Source organism: Hemiscyllium ocellatum (genome assembly GCF_020745735.1).
Source record: "Hemiscyllium ocellatum isolate sHemOce1 chromosome 41 unlocalized genomic scaffold, sHemOce1.pat.X.cur. SUPER_41_unloc_35, whole genome shotgun sequence".
Lineage (NCBI taxonomy): Eukaryota > Metazoa > Chordata > Chondrichthyes > Orectolobiformes > Hemiscylliidae > Hemiscyllium > Hemiscyllium ocellatum.
In genome coordinates this window covers 234,410-257,279 of record NW_026867566.1, presented here as the reverse complement: position 1 = coordinate 257,279, position 22,870 = coordinate 234,410, and the positions used below count along the sequence as shown (strand labels likewise).

Genomic DNA, 22,870 nt, shown 5'->3' with positions numbered 1-22,870 from the left:
TGTCAGCGATACATTAGAGTATAGTGGGCAATTTTGGGCCTCATACCTCAGGAACGATGTATCAGCCCTGGAGACCGGGTCCAGAGGAGGTTGATAGCAGTGATCCCTCTACTCGATGGAGTTCAGAAAGATGAGGGAGGACCTAATAGAAACTTACAGAATACTGAACAACATGGACAGAATGGACGTTAGTAAGATGTTTCCATTGGCAGGAGAGATAGAGACCGGGAGGCACAGCCTTAGAGTAAAAGGAAGACCTTTTAGAATGGCGATGAGGAGAAATTTCTTCAGCCAGACACTGGTGAATCTATGGAATTCACTGTCACCGAAGGTGGGGGAGGCCAAGTCACTGAGTATATTTAAAACAGAAATAGATACGCTCTGGATTGCCAAGTGGGTCAAGGTTTCTGGGGAGAAAGCAGGACAATGGGGTTGAGAAACCTATCAGCCATAATTGAATGGTGGAGCAGACTCAATGGGCCAAATGGCCTTATTTCTGCTCCTTTCTGTCTTATAATCTCATGAGGACTTGCAAACTACAATCTCAACACAGCCAGTTGACCCATTCGTTAGCAATTTTCAGATAGTTTATTGACTTTGTTAAGAAGAAGGAGTTTACATTAATGATATATTAGTTAATTGAGAAAAGGATGCTTATCACCTTGACAACTGGTACCGGAGAGCAAAGGGTTTGTGGGCACAGAAGGTATCGGTCTTGCTCAAGTGCTGAAAGCAGCTTCCCATTCTCTGATCGAGGTGCAAGAGAATTCTTTCCTGGATCTTCCTGCTTTTCTTCTGGTCCATTTTCCACCTGGAAAAAGATGACTCCCTGACAGAATAGACACCTACACAGACTGCCAGGGCTGAGGATGGTCACCTGATTCTGAACATTTGCTGATATACCCTCATTCTAGCAGCGAGTAGCTTCTGCAGTGTCAAACACCCATTTGGACCCTCCCAGGCAATGGGCATGGGACATTATATTGTTGATAGTAGGGTTTCAGATAAATCTTCCATGTCAGTTCAATGGAATATGATGACCTCTGTGATTCCTGCTCCCTTTCTTATACTTTCACATGCTGGAGATTTGTTTACCTTTATAGAAGGTAGCACGACTGTAACATGTCTCATATTAAGTTGAGGTGTTACCATGTCTAATGATACACAGGAAATATTAAATACAAAACACAAAAAATAAAGAGATTCTTACTTTCTAACACTGGCCCCTTTAAGAAGGAAAGATCCTCACTGATTTCTGGTAATTAATTGTCAGTGATCTAGCCATGTCTAAAATACAAGTTTGATTCTCTAACTTATTGATAATATCTGCAAATAGCATACAAAAGCTACAGGGACAGTTAATATGAAGCTTTCCATTGCTCCTAAGCACAAAGCAAATCCCCTCAACCATGGGGCTGGATTGACATAATGCACCAAGTCATATCAGGTCCTTCGAGTTTCTAAATTCCTTCTACTGTCTCATTGTGTTGCTGGGATTTATTTTCTGAGGTATTGGTCAATGGAGAGAATTGGAGATTTTCTGTGAGGTTAGACTATTAAATTGTCGCAGTGCGCTGGAAGCGGGAGGTTGATTTCCAAATGGTGCACAGCCATCCCCATTTTTCATTCTCCTGGCTTTCTTACGATGCAGAGGGTCCCTAGCTGGAGATATATGGAGTGGGTGTTATTATTCCCCCTATTTCTGAACATTCATAACTGGATTTATAATGTCAAAACAGCACAAGGGAAAGCATTCCTCTCTCTGAGCAAAATGCAGGAAACTGGTAATATTTCATATCTTGCACCAATGTATAATTGTTTGTGGGTGTGGATACCAACTCATTCTCTAGGAGAGAGTGAGGCCTGCAGATGTTGGAGATCAGAGCTTAAACATGTGTTGCTGGAAAAGCGCAGCAGGTCAGGCAGCATCAAACGAGCAGGAGAGTCGATGTTTCGGGCATAAGCCCTTCTTCAGGAATGAGGAGGGTGTGCCCAGCAGGCTAAGGTAAAAGGTAGGGAGGAGAGACTTGGGGGAGGTGGGCGTTGGAAATGCGATAGGTGGAAGAAGGTTAAGGTGAGGGTGATAGGTCGGAGTGGGGGTGGGGGCGGAGAGGTCAGGAAGAAGATTGCAGGTTAGGAAGGTGGTGCTGAGTTCGAGAGTTGGGACTGAGACAAGGTGGGGAGAGGGGAAATGAGGAAACTGGAGAAATCTGAGTCCATCCCTTGTGGTTGGAGGGTTTCCAGGTGGAAGATGAGGCGCTCTTCCTCCAACCGTCGTGTTGCTATGGTCTGGCGATGCAGGAGTCCAAGGACCTGCATGTCCTTGGTGGAGTGGGAGGGGGAGGTGAAGTGTTGAGCCACGGGTAAGTTGGGTTGGTTGGTCCGAGTGTCCCAAAGGTGTTCCTTGAAACGTTCCGCAGGTTGGCGGCCTGTCTCCCCTATGTAGAGGAGTCTACATCGGGTGCAGCGGATGGCCTCTTCTCCATTTGTGGGCATCTCTTCATCGAAACAGTGAAGTTAGGGGCAAGAGTCGGTCATTAAAACTCCTCAAGTTTGTTCCACGATTCAATGTGATCATGGCTGACCATCCAACTCAGTACATTAATCCCATGCTCCCCATATCCCTTGATTCCCTTTAGAGCTATACCTTGAAAACACATGATGTTTTAGCCTTAATCACTCTCTGTGATTGTGAATTGTACAGATTCACCACTCTGGGTAAAGAAACGTCTTGCCACCTTAGTCCTAAAAGATTCACCCCTTATCCTTAAACTCTGACCTCAGTTGAGGTGTTCGGGAACTCTTGCCAGGTTCTTCCTACTCTGCTTCTGGTCCATCTTCCATCTGGAGAAAACAGGTTACTGAGGACATTCTGAGCACTTCCTGACATACCCTGTTTTCAGGACTGGGTAATGTATTCTGTGTTAAATGCCTATTTGAATCCACCAAGTAAATGGCCAAGGGACATAGTATCCCCACAGTGAGGCAATAGGCCATTTGGCCCAACAAGTCCACACCAACCCTCCGAAGAGCAACCCACACAGTCCCATCCACATCCTCCTACCCTATAAGCTTACATTTCCTGTAACTAATCCATCCTAACCTATACATCTCTGAACATTATGGGGAGCTTCCCACAGCCAACCTGCACATCCCTGGGCACTACGGGACAATTTCCCATGGCCAATCCACCCTAACCTGCACATCCCTAGGCACTACGGGACAATTTCCCATGGCCAATCCACCCTAACCTGCACATCCCTGGGCACTACGGGACAATTTCCCCACGGCCAATCCCACCCTAACCTGCACATCCCTGGGCACTACGGGACAATTTCCCCACGGCCAATCCACCCTAACCTGCACATCCCTGGGCACTACGGGACAATTTCCCCACGGCCAATCCACCCTAACCTGTACATCCCTGGGCACTACGGGACAATTTCCCACAGCCAATCCACCCTAACCTGCACATCCCTGGGCACTACGGGACAATTTCCGCACGGCCAATCCACCCTAACCTGCACATCCCTGGGCACTACGGGACAATTTCCCTATGGCCAACCCACCCTAACCTGTACATCCCTGGGCACTATGGGAAAATTTCCCAACGGCCAACCCACCCTAACCTGCACATCCCTGGGCACTACGGGACAATTTCCACACGGCCAATCCACCCCAACCTGCACATCCCTGCGCACTATGGGACAATTTCCCACGGCCAGTCCATCCTAACCTGCACATCCCTGGGTACTACGGGACAATTTCCCCACGGCCAATCCACCCCAACATGCACATCCCTGGGCACTACGGGACAATTTCCCACAGCCAATCCACCCCAACCTGCACATCCCTGGGCATTACGGGACAATTTCCTCACGGCCAATCCACCCCAACCTGCACATCCCTGGGCACTATGGGACAATTTCCCACAGCCAATCCACCCTAACCTGCACATCCCTGGGCACTATGGGACAATTTCTCACGGCCAATCCACCCTAACCTGCACATCCCTGGGCACTACGGGACAATTTCCCCACGGCCAATCCACCCTAACCTGTACACCCCTGGGCACTATGGGACAATTTCCCATAGCCAATCCACCCTGACCTGTACATCTTTGGACTGTGGGCGGAAACCGGAGCACCCGGAGAAACCCACGCAGACACGGGGTGAATGTGCAAACTCCACACAGACAGTCTCCCCGAGGCTGGAATCAAACCCGGGTCCCTGGCGCTGCGAGGCAGCAGTGCTAACCACTGTGCCACCATGCTGTCCCAATCTACTCAGGTCAGGATGACTATTGTCTAAACAGGACACCATCAGGTTTAAGAAAGCATTCGTCTCCTTATATAAGTAATGAGAAATTGGCATCAGAGGCTGTTCAGAGAGAAGGTTTGCTCCATTGATCCTGGGAATGGAAGGATTTCCTTTTGGCGAGAGGTTGAGTGGGTTGAGCTTGTACTCACTGGAGTTTAGATAAATGAAAGGACAGGTTATTGAAACATAACAGGTTCTTATTGGAATTAACAGGGTAGATGTGGAAAGACTGTTTCCCCTTGTGAGAGAGTCTAGGACCAGAGAGCATCATCTCAGAGGAAGGAATCACCCAATTGGGACAGAGCTGAGGAGGAATTTCCTCTCTGAGAGAGTACTACATCTTGACCACAGAGGATTATTGAGGCTGGGTTATTCAGTGTCTTCAAGGCTGAGCCATCGAGATTTTTAATCAGAAAGAAAATCCAGGGTTATGGTAGAAGGGCACAAATGTGGAATTGAGGATCAGCGATGATCTCCGAGTGACTGAGCAGGCTTATGGTTTCTTCTGGTCTTCTCCACTTGCCTCTCTTCAGCTGAAGTTGGTTTATCTTTCTGTCGAAGAGTTAAAATTTCATTTCCCCAACACTGCATTGATCAGAGGGTACTTAGGGCACCAGATAAATCTCTCATACCCATCCAATGGAAGGTCATGACTTTGATCACTCTCGTGACCTTTCTTGCATTTTGATAGCTCGAGATTTGTATTATATTTTTGAAAGCTAGCGACTACTTTCCGCAGTTAAATGAGGTCTCATGTTCCACGCAAGATTCTAAATTTGAAAAGGATTCTACTTTAAAGGGCATCCCAAATTCAAAGAGAAGTGCTTGTAAATGAGTCTGAGCAGTGTGAGTGGTGTTTGTGTAAGTTTTTGTCATTCTGTGTCCCAGAAAGTGAAGAATTGGAATCAGAGGCAGCCCCTTTCCACTAGTTCTCACTGAAGGCTTTCACAATCACCCTTTTGGCATCTTCCGCCATCTCCTCAATAGCTGTCTTCAGCAAGGAATATGTTGTGGTATAAGTACCTTTCCCTGCTATTACCTGCCGAACAAGAGGCAGGTATTTCACAGCTGTCTGCAGCTTACTCGCTGGCCCTGACAGTTTGGAAAGCTCATTTTTAATGAGTCCTGCAGACACCTCCACTCCGAATGTGGACTGCCTAGCCAATTTGAGCTCCTCTGGTTTCTTCCTAACTTTTTTCGCCAGTCTCCGGAGGGAATTCTCATCCAGCCCAAAGTCGGCGCGATGTTGGGAGAGTTTTGTGACCAACAAGGTAATGCTGTAGGCTGTGGTCAGACCCAGGACTGGGACCGCAGCAGCTGCAGCTGAGTAAAAAGCATCCTTCCAGATTTCACTCAACGTGACTTCTTTCTTCCTGTCTATGGCTTTGGAGGTGACATTGGGTACAGAGTATGAGAAGAGACGTCCCTTGAGATCTGGAAGGCCCTGTTCCAAATTCTTAAGGAGCGCCACAAAGTCAAATTTCTCCACGTACCAACAAGAGATCAGGAAGATGCGAGGGAATTCAATCCCACCCTTTGTCAAATTGTCCAAGGAGGATTGGTATAATTCCCTGAGAGCTTCCTCTTGGTCATATTGTGACTGGCTGCGTCGTTCCTTAGACTCCAAATCTTGATCTATCTTGTTGCGGATGAAATAAAATTTCTTTCCCCTCTCCTGAATTGCCTTGGCCAGGAACATATCGTTCTCTTTGAAGCGAATGGTGCTGACGATCAAAAGAGGTCATATCGGTCAAACACCACACGCTCCAAATATGTGGCAGCCTGAAAATTCGGTGTTCCAACCCCAGGAAGGTCCCAGACAACCACTCTGTTCTGGTTTGGATACTTATACTTTGTCGGTTCCATGGTTGTTTCCATTTCACCTGTTCCAGCAGCTTCCACATCAGTATCACTGACACCCCGTAAGGCGTTAATGAAAGATGATTTCCCAGTGCCTGATTCTCCAGTCACTGCAATGTGAACCACTGTATCCTGAAATCTCTTCAATTCAGACTGGATTTCAAGAATGACTGAATCTAAACTGCCTGTCTTAAACAAAGCCATGAATTTGCTTGCATTGGAGAAAATATGATCACTTCCAGACTTTTCCAGATCTGGCAGCGTTGCCTTATCACCAGCTGGATCCAGTTTAAGATGACCCAACTTTGTCAGATTAGACGCTTCAGAGGGAGCCGTTGAAGTCTGAGACTTCTTAAAGCTACGGTGCCTTCTTGGATCAACTTGTTCTTTAGCTTTTGTCTCAAACATATTCTTCAATTTTGACACCCTGCTGCCAGCGGCCATGGTATATCTGAGGGTGGAAATGAAACATGAGGAGGAGTGAAACCTGTCAGACTTCCAGCCTAAAGTTATACAGCAAAAAATAGCAGGGCGAATTAGAATCCACAAGGACAAATCAAAAATGTCCACAAGAGACTGACCAATAATAAATTCATTCAAATCCATGTACTAAGTACACTGCTGAGGGTTAAAGCATCGAACGCACCGTGACCCCCAGTCCCAGAGAGGGGAAAGGACAGGGTATCGAACGCGCCATGACACTCACTCCCAGAGAAGGGACAGAGTATCTAACGCACCATGATGACCCAGTCCCAGTCCCAGAGGAGGGAAAGGACAGTGTATCTAACGCACCATGATATCCCAGTCCCAGAGGAGGGAAAGGACAGTGTATCTAACACACCGTGATGACCCAGTCCCAAAGGGGGGAAAGGACAGTGTATCTAACGCACCGTGATGACCCAGTCCCAGAGGAGGGAAAGGACAGTGTATCTAACGCACCGTGATGACCCAGTCCCAGAGGAGGGAAAGGACAGTTATCTAACACACCGTGATGACCCAGTCCCAGAAGGGGGAAAGGACAGTGTATCTAACGCACCGTGAATACCCAGTCCCAGAGGGGGAAAGGACAGTGTATCTAACACACCATGATGACCCAGTCCCAGAGGGGGAAAGGACAGTGTATCTAACGCACCATGAATACCCAGTCCCAGAAGGGGGGAAAGGACAGTGTATCTAACACACCGTGATGACCCAGTCCCAGAAGGGGGGAAAGGACAGTGTATCTAACACACCATGATGACCAGTCCCAGTCCCAGAGGGGTGAAAGGACAGTGTATCTAACACACTGTGATGACCCAGTCCCAATCCCAGAGGGGGGAAAGGAAAGTGTATCTAACGCACCATGATGACCAGTCCCAGTGCCAGAGGGGGGAAAGGACAGTTTATCTAACGCACCGTGTCCCCCCATTCCCAGAGGGGGGAAAGGACAGTGTATCTAACACACCGTGACCCCCCAGTGCCAGAGGGGGGAAAGGACAGTGTATCTAACGCACCATGATGACCCAGTCCCAGTCCCAGAGGGGGAGAAGGACAGTGTATCTAACGCACCATGATGACCCAGTCCCAGAGGGGGGAAAGGACAGTGTATCTAACGCACCATGATGACCCAGTCCCAGAGGGGGGAAAGGACAGTGTATCTAATGCACCGTGATGACCCAGTCCCAGTCCCAGAGGGGGAAAAGGACAGTGTATCTAAGGCACCATGATGACCCAGTCCCAGTCCCAGAGGGGGAGAAGGACAGTGTATCTAATGCACCATGATGACCCAGTCCCAGAGGGGAAAGGACAGTGTATCTAATGCACCATGATGACCCAGTCCGAGAGGGGGGAAAGGACAGTGTATCTAACGCACCGTGTCCCCCCATTCCCAGAGGGGGGAAAGGACAGTGTATCTAACACACCGTGACCCCCCAGTGCCAGAGGGGGGAAAGGACAGTGTATCTAACACACCCCGGTCCCAGAGAGAGAGAGGGTGGAAAATACAGTGTATCTAACACACCCCGGTCCCAGAGAGAGAGGGGGGAAAGGACAGTGTATCTAACATACCCTGGTCCCAGAGAGAGAGAGGGGAAAGGACAGTGTATCTAACACACCCCGGTCCCACAGAGAGAGAGAGGGTGGAAAATACAGTGTATCTAACACACCCCGGTCCCAGAGAGAGAGGGGGGAAAGGACAGTGTATCTAACACACCCCGGTCCCAGAGAGAGAGGGGGGAAAGGACAGTGTATCTAACACACCCCGGTCCCAGAGAGAGAGGGGGGAAAGGACAGTGTATCTAACACACCCCGGTCCCAGAGAGAGAGAGGGGAAAGGACAGTGTATCTAACACACCCCGGTCCCAGAGAGAGAGGGGGGAAAGGACAGTGTATCTAACACAGCCCGGTCCCAGAGAGGGAAAGGACAGTGTATCTAACACACCCCGGTCCCAGAGAGAGAGGGGGGGGAAGGACAGCGTATCTAACACACCCCGGTCCCAGAGAGAGAGAAGGGGGAAAGGACAGTGTATCTAACACACCCCGGTACCAGAGGGAGAGAGAGAGGGGGGAAAGGACAGTGTATCTAACACACCCCAGTCCCAGAGAGAGAGAGGGGAAAGGACAGTGTATCTAACACACCCCGGTCCCAGAGAGAGAGAGAGGGGGGGGGGGAAGGACAGTGTATCTAACACACCCCGGTCCCAGAGAGAGAGAGGGGGGAAAGGACAGTGTATCTAACACACCCCGGTACCAGAGGGAGAGAGAGGGGGGGGAAAGGACAGTGTATCTAACACACCCCAGTCCCAGAGAGAGAGAGGGGAAAGGACAGTGTATCTAACACACCCCAGTCCCAGAGAGAGAGGGGGGAAAGGACAGTGTATCTAACACACCCCGGTCCCAGAGAGAGAGAGGGGGGAAAGGACAGTGTATCTAACACACCCCAGTCCCAGAGAGAGAGGGGGAAAGGACAGTGTATCTAACACACCCCGGTCCCAGAGAGAGAGCGCGGGGAAAGGACAGTGAATCTAACACATCGCGGTGCCAGAGAGACTGTGGGGGGAAAGGACAGTATATCGAACATATCCCGGTCCCAGAGGGAGAGAGGGGGGAAAGGACAGTGTATCTAACACACCCCGGTCCCAGAGAGAGAGGGGGAAAGGACAGTGTATCTAACACACCCCGGTCCCAGAGAGAGAGAGGGGGGAAAAGACAGTGTATCTAACACACCCCGGTCCCTGAGAGAGAGGGGGGAAAAGACAGTGTGTCTAACACACCCCGGTCCCAGAGAGAGAGGGGGGAAAGGACAGTGTATCTAACACACCCCGGTCCCAGAGAGAGAGGGGGGAAAGGACAGTGTATCTAACACACCCCGGTCCCAGAGAGAGAGAGGGGAAAGGACAGTGTATCTAACACACCCCGGTCCCAGAGAGAGAGGGGGGAAAGGACAGTGTATCTAACACAGCCCGGTCCCAGAGAGGGAAAGGACAGTGTATCTAACACACCCCGGTCCCAGAGAGAGAGGGGGGGGAAGGACAGCGTATCTAACACACCCCGGTCCCAGAGAGAGAGAAGGGGGAAAGGACAGTGTATCTAACACACCCCGGTACCAGAGGGAGAGAGAGAGGGGGAAAGGACAGTGTATCTAACACACCCCAGTCCCAGAGAGAGAGAGGGGAAAGGACAGTGTATCTAACACACCCCGGTCCCAGAGAGAGAGAGAGGGGGGGGGGGGAAGGACAGTGTATCTAACACACCCCGGTCCCAGAGAGAGAGAGGGGGGAAAGGACAGTGTATCTAACACACCCCGGTACCAGAGGGAGAGAGAGGGGGGGGGAAAGGACAGTGTATCTAACACACCCCAGTCCCAGAGAGAGAGAGGGGAAAGGACAGTGTATCTAACACACCCCAGTCCCAGAGAGAGAGGGGGGAAAGGACAGTGTATCTAACACACCCCGGTCCCAGAGAGAGAGAGGGGGGAAAGGACAGTGTATCTAACACACCCCAGTCCCAGAGAGAGAGGGGGAAAGGACAGTGTATCTAACACACCCCGGTCCCAGAGAGAGAGCGCGGGGAAAGGACAGTGAATCTAACACATCGCGGTGCCAGAGAGACTGTGGGGGGAAAGGACAGTATATCGAACATATCCCGGTCCCAGAGGGAGAGAGGGGGGAAAGGACAGTGTATCTAACACACCCCGGTCCCAGAGAGAGAGGGGGAAAGGACAGTGTATCTAACACACCCCGGTCCCAGAGAGAGAGAGGGGGGAAAAGACAGTGTATCTAACACACCCCGGTCCCTGAGAGAGAGGGGGGAAAAGACAGTGTGTCTAACACACCCCGGTCCCTGAGAGAGAGGGGGGAAAAGTCAGTGTATCTAACATACCCCGGTCTCAGAGAGAGAGAGGAGCGAAAGGACAGTATATCTAACACACCCCGGTCCCAGAGAGAGAGGGGGGAAAGGACAGTGTATCTAACACACCCCGGTCCCACAGAGAGAGAGAGGGGGGAAAGGACAGTGTATCTAACACACCCCGGTCCCAGAGAGAGAGAGGGGGGAAAGACAGTGTATCTAACACACCCCGGTCCCTGAGAGAGAGGGGGGAAAGGACAGTGTATCTAACACACCCCGGTCCCTGAGAGAGAGGGGGAAAAGTCAGTGTATCTAACATACCCCGGTCCCAGAGAGAGAGGGGGGGAAAGGACAGTGTATCTAACACACAGTGACCCCCCCCAGTCCCAGAGCGGAGAAAGGTCAATGCAGAGGGTCAACGCTGAGGGAGCTCTGCACTGTGGGAGGGTCAGCGCTGAGGGAGCCCCGCACTGTGGGAGGGTCAGCGCCGAGTGAGCTCCGCACTGTGGGAGGGTCAGTGCAGAGGGAGCCCCGCACTGTGGGAGGGTCAGCGCCGAGTGAGCTCCGCACTGTGGGAGGGTCAGTGCAGAGGGAGCCCCGCACTGTGGGAGGGTGAGGCTGAGGGAGCCCCACACTGAGGGAGGATCAGCGTCGAGGGAGCCCCGCACTGTGGGAGGCTCGCTGTCATGTTAATAGTCTCTGCAATGTTTGTTGGTCAGACTGAGAGATCCCAGCTCTGAATTGGAGCCACATGTACAGAGACAACAGTAAAACTGTCCCAAGTACCAGTGTGCCTGGAAGAGAGGCAGACAGAGAGATGTGCCAGGGGAGTCGGTACAGGATAAGGAATTGGAGAGGTGGTGTCTGCTGTTCCTTTAAGCCCTCGATGACCGTACCTGAGTCTCTCACACACACACACACACACACACACACACACACACAGGAGGCAGTACCTGGTGAACAGCTGGTGTAACCTGGGCTGGCAGCAAGGAGACAGGAAGCTGGTCCTGGACAGATCCAGCTGGGATCAGACCCTCTCACTCAGCCCGAGCTCTCTCCAGGTGTGAGAACGTTGTGGTCAGTCCCCAGTGATAAGCTGCACAGTGCAGGAAATACAAGGGGTGGCGCAGTCCAAAAGTGTCACATACTCACTGCAGTCAGTTTCATTTTCTTTGAATTGAGTCTGATCCGCAGATTCTGGGAAATCACATGATTTTTATTTATTTCAAAAATATACTTTATTCATAAAATAATTTGCTGATCTGTACAATTGGTCCTGCCGTACATCTGTAAACATTCCATTTCCTGGTATACAGAGACACAGAAATCATTCATATAGACAGGTCTGTACAATTACATATTTAACAGGGGGGTCAGCAGAGCCCCCTTACTGCGTCGGCCCCCTGTGCTTAGGCAGGCAGACATTACACGGTGGGCTTTCCCCACCGCGCCTTGGCGGCAGCTGCCCCAAGCTTCAGCGTGTCCCTCAACACGTAGTCCTGGACCATGGAGTGTGCCAGTCTGCAACACTCAGTCGGGGTCAACTCCTTCAGCTGGAAGATCAACAGGTTTCGGACCGCCCAGAGAGTGTCCTTCACCGAGCTGATGATCCTCCAGGCACAGTTAATGTTTGTCTCGGTGTGTGTCCCGGGGAACAGGCTGTAGAGCAGAGAGTCCTGCGTCACGGCGCTGCTCGGGACGAACCTCGACAAACACCACTGCATTCCTCTCCAGACTTCTTCTGCATGGGCACATTCCAGAAGGAGGTGTGTGACAGTCTCGTCCCCCTCGCAGCCCACTTCGAGGGCAGCGTGTGGTGTGGCAGAGAGTCTGGGCGTGCATAAAGGATCTCATAGGCAGAGCCCTTCTCACCACCAGCCAAGCCATGTCTTGGTGCTTGTTGGACAGTTCTGGTGATGAAGCATTCTGCCAAATTTTGACAGTCTGCTCAGGAAACCGCTCGATAAGATCCGCCCTCTCCTTTCCCCGAAGGGTCTCAAGGACAGTACGTGCTGACCACTTCCTGATGGACTTGTGGTCAAAGGTGTTTTTCTTCATAAACTTCTCCACGAAGGACAGGTGATACGGAACGGTTCAACTACTCGGAGCGTTCCGCGGCAGCGAGGCCAGGCCTATCCTTCGCAACACCAGGGACAGGTAGAACCTTAGTACGTAGTGACACTTGGTACTTGTGTACCAGGGATCCACACACAGCTTGATGCAGCCACACACAAAGGTAGCCATCAGGGTGAGGGTGGCATTGCATGTATTTTTCCCCCCGTTGCCCAGAGCTTTGTACAGCGAGTCCCTTCGGATCTGGTCCATCTTTGACCTCCATATAAACTGGAAGATGGCCCAGGGTGACTGCAGCGGCACAGGTTCTGGGACTAGGCCAGACCTGTGCCACGTATAATAGCAATGACAGTGCCTCACACCTGATGACCAGGTTTTTACCCACGATGGAGAGCGACCGTAGCTTCCATCTGCCCAGTTTCTGCCTCACTTTACTGGTACGCTCCCAGAACTTGGTGCACGCCCCAGCCCCCCCCGAACCAAATACCCAGCACCTTCAGGTGGTCGGTCCTGACGGTGAAGGGGATCGAGGGTTGGTCGGCCCAGTTCCCGAAGAGCATGGCCTCGCTCTTGCCTCAGTTTACCTTGGCCCCCGAGGCCCATTCAAACTGGTCACACATGCACGAGTCTGCGCACGGACAGCGGATCCGAGCAGAAAACGGCGACGTCATCCATGTACAGGGAGGCCTTAACCTGCAGGCTCCCGCTGTCAGGAATAGTCACCCCTCTCAGGCTCGCATCCTTCCTGATGGACTCGGCAAATGGCTCTATGCAGCACCCAAACAAGGCAGGAGAGAGAGGGCAGCCCGGCCTGACTCCAGATCTGACTGGGAAGCTATCTGATTCCCACCCATTGATTGAGACTGCACTGACAATGTTGGTGTAGAGCAGTCTGATCCAATGGCAGATTCCCTCCCCAAAGCCCATTTTGGAGAGAACATCTCTCATATACGTGTGTGATTTGTACACCTGTCAATGAAGGTAAGCATGCAGGTACAGCAGGTCGTGAAGAAGGCTAATAGCATGCTCAAAAACTGCATGAATTTATGTAAAACTCTGTTATCTCACTTTTTAGATTGGAATCAATCTAAACATCAGGTCATAGACAGAGAACACAGGGAGCTAACACCTTCAACATATTGTCCAGCTATCACCATTGGTAACAGCTAACCCGAGAATGCAACTTTAAAAAGTAGGGTTTTGTGATTTACACATGAAAGAAGTGAAACTATCACTGTATTCTAACAGATGAAAGGCTTAACAGACAATCACATTTTCAATGTATAATTTCAGTTACATCACACTGGAGATTTTTGCCATAAATTCTGTGTTACGATCGAGCCCCCCACAACCACCTGATGAAGGAGCGTCGCTCCGAAAGCTAGTGTCCTTCCAAATAAACCTGTTGGACTATAACCTGGTGTTGGTGTGATTTTTAACTGAATAGCATGCTGGCCTTCATAACAAGAAGGATTGAGTATAGAAGCAAAGATGTCTTTCTGCAGCTGTAGAGGGCCCTGGTGAGACCACACCTGGAGTACTGTGTGCAGTTCTGATCTCCAAATTTGAGGAAAGACATTCTGGCTATTGAGGGAGTGCAGCGTAGGTTCACGAGGTCAATTCCTGGAATGGCGGGATTACCTTACACTGAAAGACTGGAGCGACTGGGCTTGTATACCCTTGAGTTTAGAAGACTGAGAGGGGATCTGATTGAGACGTATAAGATTATGAAAGGATTGGACACTCTGGAGGCAGGAAACATGTTTCCACTGATGGGTGAGTGCCAAACCAGAGGACACAGCTTAAAAATACGGGGTAGACCATTTAGGACAGAGATGAGGAGAAACTTTTTCACCCAGAGAGTGGTGGCTGTATGGAATGCTCTGCCCCAGAGGGCAGTGGAGGCCCAGTCTCTGGATTCATTTAAGAAAGAGTTGGATAGAGCTCTCAAGGATTGTGGAATCAAGGGTTATGGAGATAAGGCAGGAACAGGATACTGATTAGGAATGATCAGCCATGATCATATTGAATGGTGGTGCAGGCTCAAAGGGCAGAATGGCCTACTGCACCTATTGTCTATTGTGATATCCTGTCAAAGGCTTTCTCCTGGTCCAGGCTGATCAGGCAGGTGTCCAGCCCCCTGTCCTGCACGTAGGCGATTGTATCCCTGAGGAGTGCGAGACTCTCAGCGATCTTCCTGCCTGGTACAGCACAGATTTGGTCAGGGTGAATCACCGACCCCAGAGCAGACCTGACCCGGTTGGCGATGACCTTTGACAGAATTTTGTAATCCGCATTTAATAGTGAGATTGGTCTCCAATTTCTGAGTTCCTCCCTCTCCCCTTCCGCTTGTAGATGAGGGTGATGATGCCTTTCCTCATGGATTCACTCATGGTAACTGCCCGAAGCATACTGACATACACCTCCAGCAGGTCCTGGCCAATCAAATCCCACAGAGCAGGATAGAGCTCGACCGGGAAGCCGTTGCTTCCGGGAGTTTTATTCTTTTCGAAGGACTCGAGGGCCTTGGTCAGCTCATCCAGAGATAGCGGCTGGTCCAGCCTCTCCCGTGTTCTGTCGCCTAAGGCCTCCGTGATAGAGGACAGGAACGACTGGGAGGCCGCGCTGTTGGTCGGCTTCCCGTCATACAGACTGGCATAGAAGGATCTGCTGATGTCAGCCCGAGATGACATTATCGGGTCATCTTCTTCCTTCAGGCTGAGCATGGAGCTCTCTTTGTGCTTGAAGAAACGTGAGCACGTCCCGTCCTGCTCCATCGAGCGGACCCTGGACCGGAAGATTATCTTGGAGGCCTCCGAGGCAAAGAGCGAAGCTCGCTGGCCCTTCACCTCCTGGAGGTCCTCCGTGACATTGACCCCCATCGTCTGCAGCAGGAGCAGGTTCTGCCTACTTTCCACGTGACTATCCCACTGTTCTCCCAGGGCATGGAATACATGAACCACATCGGACTGGACCATCTGATAGGGAGCCTGGATTAACCCCCATCCTTTCACACTGACCTCAACAGTCTGTCAGCAATTCATCTCCACCCTCTCCCCATTCTTATCCTAACAGCAACTCTGATGGGGTCATGCTGCTATTTATCAACATCCCATAGGCTCCCATACATACACACATCCCCGTGTCTATAGAGTGGCTGGACCATATTCCCAACCCAATACAATCCTCTCATGTCCCAGCATGTTGTGTTCCGACAAGGGAATTCTGAGAGCCAATGCTCAGGTCTGTGAGAACAAATATCCGAAAGGATACATATTACAGCCCTTGGACATGACGCCAAATTAAACTAATCAATTCTGCCTGCCCTTGGTCCATATCCCTCCAATCATGTGCCTATCTAAAACTCCCTTAAACACTCCTATCACATCTGCCTCCACCACCAACACCCTGACAGTGCGTTCCCCACTCCTACCATTCTCTGTGTAAAAACACATCTCCTTTGAACTTCCCCCCTCTCATCTTAAATGTATGCCCCCTAGTATTAGACATTTCAACTCTGGCAAAAAGATTCTGACCGTCAACTCTCTATGCAGCTCAAAAATTTGATAGACTTTTGTCAAGTCTCCCCTCAGCCTCTGCCGCTCCAGAGAAAATGACCTGGGTTTGTCCAGCTTCTCCTTATAGCTCATACCCTCTAACCAAGGCAGCATCCTGATAGATCACTTCTGCATCCTGTCCAAAACCTCCACATCCTTCCTGTAACGTGGTGCTCAGAATTGAAGGGAATACTCTAAGTGTGACCTAACCATGATTTGGATACGATCGAGCCCTCCACTACCACCTGATGAAGGAGCGTCGCTCCGAAAGCTAGTGTGCTTCCAATTAAACCTGTTGGACTATAACCTGGTGTTGGTGTGAGTTTTAACTTTGTGACATAACTCAGGTGTTATAAAGTTGCTTCATGACACCCTGACTCTTGCAGGAGAAAGTGAGGACTGCAGATGCTGCAGATCAGAGCTGAAAATGTGTTGCTGGAAAAGCACAGCCCAAGCAAACCCCAAGATTCCTGGAGAAGGGCTCATGCCCGAAACGTCGATCCTCCTGCTCCTTGGATGCTGCCTGACCTGCTGCGCTTTTCCAGCAACACATTTTCAACCCTGACTCTTGCACTCAATTCCCCGACCAATAATGGCAAACATGCCATAAACCTTCTTTACTATCCAATCCATTTGCAGAACCACCTTCAGGGAGCTCTGAACTTGAACCGCAAGATTCCCTCTGGACATCAATATTGTTCAGGGCCCTGCCATTAACTGTAGGTTTTTCCTTAACATTTTATTTCCCAAAGTGCAGCACATCACATTAATTCAGATTACACTCATCTGCTATTTTTTACCCAGAGCCGCAACTGATCTCCATCCCACTGTAGCCTTTGACAACACTATCCCCAATTGCACTGATCTTTGTATCATCTCACTAACTCACCCGTCTACATTTCCATCCAAGTCATTTGTTTAATGTATTATAATGTGTATGAAGTTAAAACTCACACCAACACCAGGTTAGAGTCCAACAGGTTTAATTGGAAGCACACTAGCTTTCGGAGCGATGCTCCTTCATCAGGTGGTAGTGTTTGAAGTGTATGTGTATGAAGGTGGATCAATCTCCTGGGCCTGGCCAGATATATCCAAGAACACTGCAAGAGGCTAGAAAAGAAATTGCGAGGGACCTGGCTGATATTTTTCCATCATGGTTAGCCATGGGTGAGGTCCTGATAGACTGGAGGGTAGGAAATGTTGTGCCATTATTCAAGAAGGGCTGCAACAAAAAGCCTGGGAACTATAGACCAGTAAGCCTAACATCTGTGGTGGGTAAGTTCCTTAAGAAGATTCTGAGGGATAAGGTATACATGCATTTGGAAAGCCCAGGGTTTGATTCGGAGTAGTCAGCATGGCTTTGTGCGTGGGAGATCATGCCTCTGAAATTTATTAGAGTTCTTTGATGAAGTGACCAGGAAAGTTGAGGAGGACAGTGTGGTAGGAGTAGTCTGTATGGATTTCACTAGGGCCTTTGATAAGGTTCCACATGGCTGGCTGCTCTGGAAGGTCAGATCACATGGAATCCAGGGGGAGGTGGCAAATTGGGTACACAATTGGTTTGGTGGTAGGAAGCAGGGGGTAATGGTGGAAGGATGCTTGTCAGACTGGAGGCCTGTGACTAGTGGAGTGCCTCAGGGGTCAGTGCTGGGCCCACTACTGTTTGTTATCTATATCAGTGATTTGGATGAGAACGTACAAAGCATGATTAGTAAGTTTGGTGATGACACTAAAATCGATGGGATCGTGGACAGTGAGGAAGGTTATCAGAAATTTCAGCCGGACCTTGATCAGCTGGGGAAGTGGGCCGAGAAATGGCAAATGGAGTTTAATCTAGATGCGAGTGAGGACTTGCATTTTGGAAAGTCAAATCAAAAGAGGAGTTTCATGATGAATGGTCGGGACTTAAGGAGTGCAATAGTGGAACATAGGGACCTTGGAGTTCAGGTTCACAGTTCTCTGAAAGTGGAGCCCCAGGTAGACAGGTAGACAGATCTCCAGCATCTGCAGTCCTCACTATCTCCTAGTCACAAAGATAGGCCTGCTTCCTACTGGAAAGTTCCTCCATTATCTAGACTAAACCAGGATTTTTTTCCAGTTATAATAAAGTATCTAACTACCTTGTCCTAAATGAAGCAAGTCCTCCTCTTGCTGTAGCTGTCGGAACACTCCTTCCAACTACTGTACCCTGTCCAATTACCTGGCAACGAGATCGAAATTCCTCTCTTAAATGTTCAAGTTCTCCTGACTTCTGTGCAGAATGGAAGAATCCAAAGGTCATATCAAGAAGTAAAACTCGCTCATTGGCATATGCAGCTCTTAGTGTTCTTTCATTAGGAGGGTCTTCAGGAATTATTAGTCATCAAAACCATAATTATTTGATTTGTGGGCACACGGTTTTGGGAAACGCGAGCAGTGCTGCCTTGTTGGAATTGCTTTCAGAATTGCACCTATTTGTCCAACGAAATCGCTATGCCCTTGATTACATACCTGCAAAGGAAGGTGGCGTTTGCGCTATAGTTAAAGAAAAATGCATTATGGGGGTCACTGATCTTATTGAAAACATTACTAGGCATATTATTAAGATATGCATTTTTGTCAGCCCGAATGAATGAAGGTGCGGGATGGGGAGATTGGGAGACTGGCTTGTTTCTGTGACTATGTATGGTGCTATTGTTTGAATTGGTCTTTTTATTGGTTTTGCTTCCATTGACAATACTGGTTCCACCCAGAAAATGCTCCTTCTCCACTTAAACAAGGACAAGGAAACCTCATCGCTTGCCCTTCGTTCCCCTTTGGAGGCAGAGGGAGTATGGCAGTCTTTTGCTGTTTATTGAAATGAATTGATCTGATCTCTGCCTTTATGGTGTGGTCATAAAATGACCAAAAGGGAGGAATGAGGATCTAAAATTGGATCTTAGGCAACAAAATATGTAGATTTTGATTTCAACAAAATGGTTCCTCGATTTAAAAGAATACTACAAAATGGCCTGTGACCAATACTGCTGAATAGTAGCATTAACTTGTAGTTCAAAGATAAGAGGGTTTTCATAAGATGAATACTGACACATTAATTGATCATTTGAACTAACCTTGAACTAATACATGGCATGACAATTGATGTAAACTAGATATCCTTCTTAAAGAAAATATCATTGGATTAACTTGCTGTAAATCATGTCACCTTATTATATGCGATTGGGCTTTCTTGTAATGAAGGTTTTTCTGGGAATTAAAACTTCAAGCCTCCCCTCAGAGTTCAGCAATTTTCCAACAGCACTGTCCCGAAGTACCAAAGCTCCCTCAACTTTAATTAATCTCTGCCCCCTTTTTAAACATTTAACAAGCCCCCCAGACTCAACCCTTTGCTAAGACCATTCCTTTCGGGCTGGACTGGAAACTAAACAGCGAGGGGGGTCACACCAGACACCACCTGAATGAGGGGAAAACCACACGCTCTTAAAATCCTCAGGTCTGGCTGGCGGAAGTCCTCAACGCTCAACAGGGAAGGGCATTTAACTCTTTCACCGCTGTTCACAATCTGTTTATTTCTTTAAAAACAACATATAAATAATGTGTAACTTTCAAATGTAATTGTGCAACTTCATCAGGGAACACAGAAGCTTCAATCCCTACAATTGCGTCAAGGAACGTCAATTCAAGACAGCCTTGTTTTTTGGATAAACCGCGTTTGTCGGTTCCTTTGACCGATCTCGAACCAAGAGGCCCCTCTTGAGGAGACGCAGATCTTTTTGGCACCACGACATGTTTCGGCTCGGGACAGATTGTGAACAGCGGTGAAAGAGTTAAATGCCCTTCACTGTTACACGATGCAACAGCCCCGCACTGAGGGAGGAACAGGGCTGAGGGATGGACAGCGCTGAGGAAGCCCCGCACTGAGGGAGGGTCAGGGCTGAGGGAGGGTCAGCGCTGAGGAAGCCCCGCACTGAGGGATGGACAGGGCTGAGGGACGGTCAGGGTTGAGGGAGGGTCAGCGCTGAGGAAGCCCCTAACTGTGGAAGGCTCGCTGTCATGTTAATAGTCTCTGCAATGTTTGTTGGTCAGACTGAGAGATCCCAGCTCTGAATTGGAGCCACATGTACAGAGACAACAGTAAAACTGTCCCAAGTACCAGTGTGCCTGGAAGAGAGGCAGGCAGAGAGATGTGCCAGGGGAGTCGGTACAGGATAAGGAATTGGAGAGGTGGTGTCTGCTGTTCCTTTAAGCCCTCGATGACCGTACCTGAGTCTCTCTCACACACACACACAGACACACACAGGAGGCAGTACCTGGTGACGAGCTGGTGTAACCTGGGTTGGCAGCAAGGAGACAGGAAGAAGGTCCTGGACAGATCCAGCTGGGATCAGACCCTCTCACTCAGTCCGAGCTCTCTCCAGGAGTGAGAACGTTGGAGTCAGTCCCCAGTGATAAGCTGCACAGTGCTGGAAATACAAGGGGTGGCGCAGTCCAAAAGTGTCACATACTCACTGCAGTCAGTTTCATTTTCTCCAAATTGAGTCTCTGACCTACAGATTCTGGGAAACCACGTGATTTTTATTTATTTCAAAAATATACTTTGTTTATAAAATAATTTGCTGATCTGTACAATTGGTCCTGCCATACATCTGTAAACATTCCATTTCCTGGTATACAGAGACACAGAAATCATTCATATAGACAGGTCTGTACAATTACATATTTAACAGGGGGGTCAGCAGAGCCCCCTTACTGCGTCAGCCCCCTGTGCTTAGGCAGGCAGACATTACACGGTGGGCTTTCCCCACCGCGCCTTGACAGCAGCTGCCCCAAGCTTCAGCGCGTCCCTCAACACGTGGTCCTGGACCATGGAATGTGCCAATCTGCAACACTCAGTCGGGGTCAACTCCTTCAGCAGGAAGATCAACAGGTTTCGGACCGCCCAGAGAGCGTCCTTCACCGAGTTGATGACCCTCCAGGCACAGTTGATGTTCATCTCAGTGTGTGTCCCAGGGAACAGGCCGTACAGCACAGAGTCGCGCGTCGGACCCGGTCCATCTTTGACCTCCATATAAACTGGAAGATGGCCCAGGGTGACTGCAGTGATGTGAATATTGAGAAATGTTGAATTTGATTTAGTGTGTCACTGCTTTGGGAGCTCACTATGGAGATTAGGTGACTCCCAAGTCTTGGAGTTGCGAAAAAAATTCTTTTATCACTGTTAGGTAAAGACTTATTGCAGCTTTATAGTGAAATATGTGAAACAGCCAGATCGAGAATTGACGAAGAGTAATATTCGGACTGACATTGTACATTCGGGTAAGATTTATATTTAACTTTCCACACAAGCACTGACCCTCCAATAATACGGAATACCCACAGCGCTGACCCTCCCACAGTGGGGGGCTCCCTCAGCACTGACCCTCCCTCAGTGCGGGGCTCCCTCATCACTGACCCTCCCTCAGTGCGGAGCTCCCTCAGCCTGACCCTCCCTCAGTGCGGAGCTCCCACAGCCTGACCCTCCCACAGTGCGGGGCTCCCTTGGCGCTGACCCTCCCACAGTGCGGGGCTCCCTCATCACTGACCCTCCCACAGTGCGGGGCTCCCTCAGCACTGACCCTCCCACAGTGCGGAGCTCCCTCAGCCTGACCCTCCCACAGTGCGGGGCTCCCTCAGCACTGACCCTCCCACGGTGCGGGGCTCCCTCAGCGCTGACCCTCCCACAGTGCGGGGCTCCCTCGGCGCTGACCCTCCCACAGTGCGGGGCTCCCTCAGCGCTGACCCTCCCACAGTGCGGCGCTCCCTCGGCGCTGACTCTCCCACAGTGCGGAACTCCCTCAACGCTGACCCTCCGACAGTGCGGGGCTCCCTCAGCACTGACCCTCTCACAGTGTGGAGCTCCCTCAGCGCTGACACTCCCACAGTGTGGGGCTCTCTCGGCGCTGAACGTTTAACAGTGAGATGCCAATTATTTACTCTTTGTGTACTCACAGAGTCAGTGAGGGATGAGCAGATGGAGATCCCAGAGAGAAAGAGAGAGAGAGAGTGTCAGAGTCAGTGAGGGGTGTGCAGAGGGAGATCCCAGAGAGAGTGAGAGAGAGAGAGAGAGAGTGTCAGAGTCAGTGAGGGATGTGCAGAGGGAGATTCCAGAGAGAGAGAGAGTGTCAGAGTCAGTGAGGGGTGTGCAGAGGGAGATCCCAGAGAGAGAGAGTGTCAGAGTCAGTGAGGGGTGTGCAGAGGAAGATCCCAGAGAGAGAGAGAGAGTGTGTCAGAGTCAGTGAGGGGTGTGCAGATGGAGATCCCAGAGAGAGAGAGTGTCAGAGTCAGTGAGGGGTGTGCAGAGGAAGATCCCAGAGCGAGAGAGAGAGAGTGTGTCAGAGTCAGTGAGGGGTGTGCAGATGGAGATCCCAGAGAGAGAGAGTGTCAGAGTCAGTGAGGGGTGTGCACAGGGAGATCCCAGAGAGAGTGAGAGAGAGTGAGAGAGTGTCAGAGTCAGTGAGGGGTGTGCAGAGGGAGATCCCAGAGAGAGAGAGTGTCAGAGTCAGTGAGGGGTGTGCAGAGGGAGATCCCAGAGAGAGAGAGAGAGTGTCAGAGTCAGTGAGGGGTGTGCAGAGGGAGATCCCAGAGAGAGAGAGTGAGTGTCAGAGTCAGTGAGGGGTGTGCAGAGGGTGATCGCAGAGAGAGAGAGAGAGAGTGTCAGAGTCAGTGAGGGGTGTGCAGAGGGAGATCCCAGAGAGAGTGAGAGAGTGTCAGAGTCA

The 22,870-nt window shown here is 50.1% G+C and overlaps 1 protein-coding gene across 2 annotated transcripts; it reads right to left on the bottom strand.

Annotated features, from left to right (window-relative positions):
• Positions 1-569: 569 nt before the first annotated feature.
• LOC132808877 (interferon-inducible GTPase 5-like) lies at positions 570-20,570 on the bottom strand. 2 transcript variants are annotated; one of them, XR_009642166.1, is made up of 3 exons: positions 20,426-20,570; positions 11,460-11,703; positions 6,032-6,631 (listed from the first exon to the last, which is right to left on the bottom strand). XR_009642166.1 is itself a non-coding variant. In XM_060822296.1 (2 exons), the coding sequence occupies exon 2, from the start codon at positions 6,017-6,019 to the stop codon at positions 5,246-5,248; it is 774 nt and encodes a 257-aa protein (XP_060678279.1). In that variant the 5' UTR covers positions 6,020-6,631; positions 20,426-20,570; the 3' UTR covers positions 570-5,245. The 2 variants fall into 2 exon arrangements, 1 of the variants encoding a protein (XP_060678279.1); XM_060822296.1 differs by lacking the exon at positions 11,460-11,703 and having other exon boundaries at positions 570-6,631.
• Positions 20,571-22,870: the final 2,300 nt, after the last annotated feature.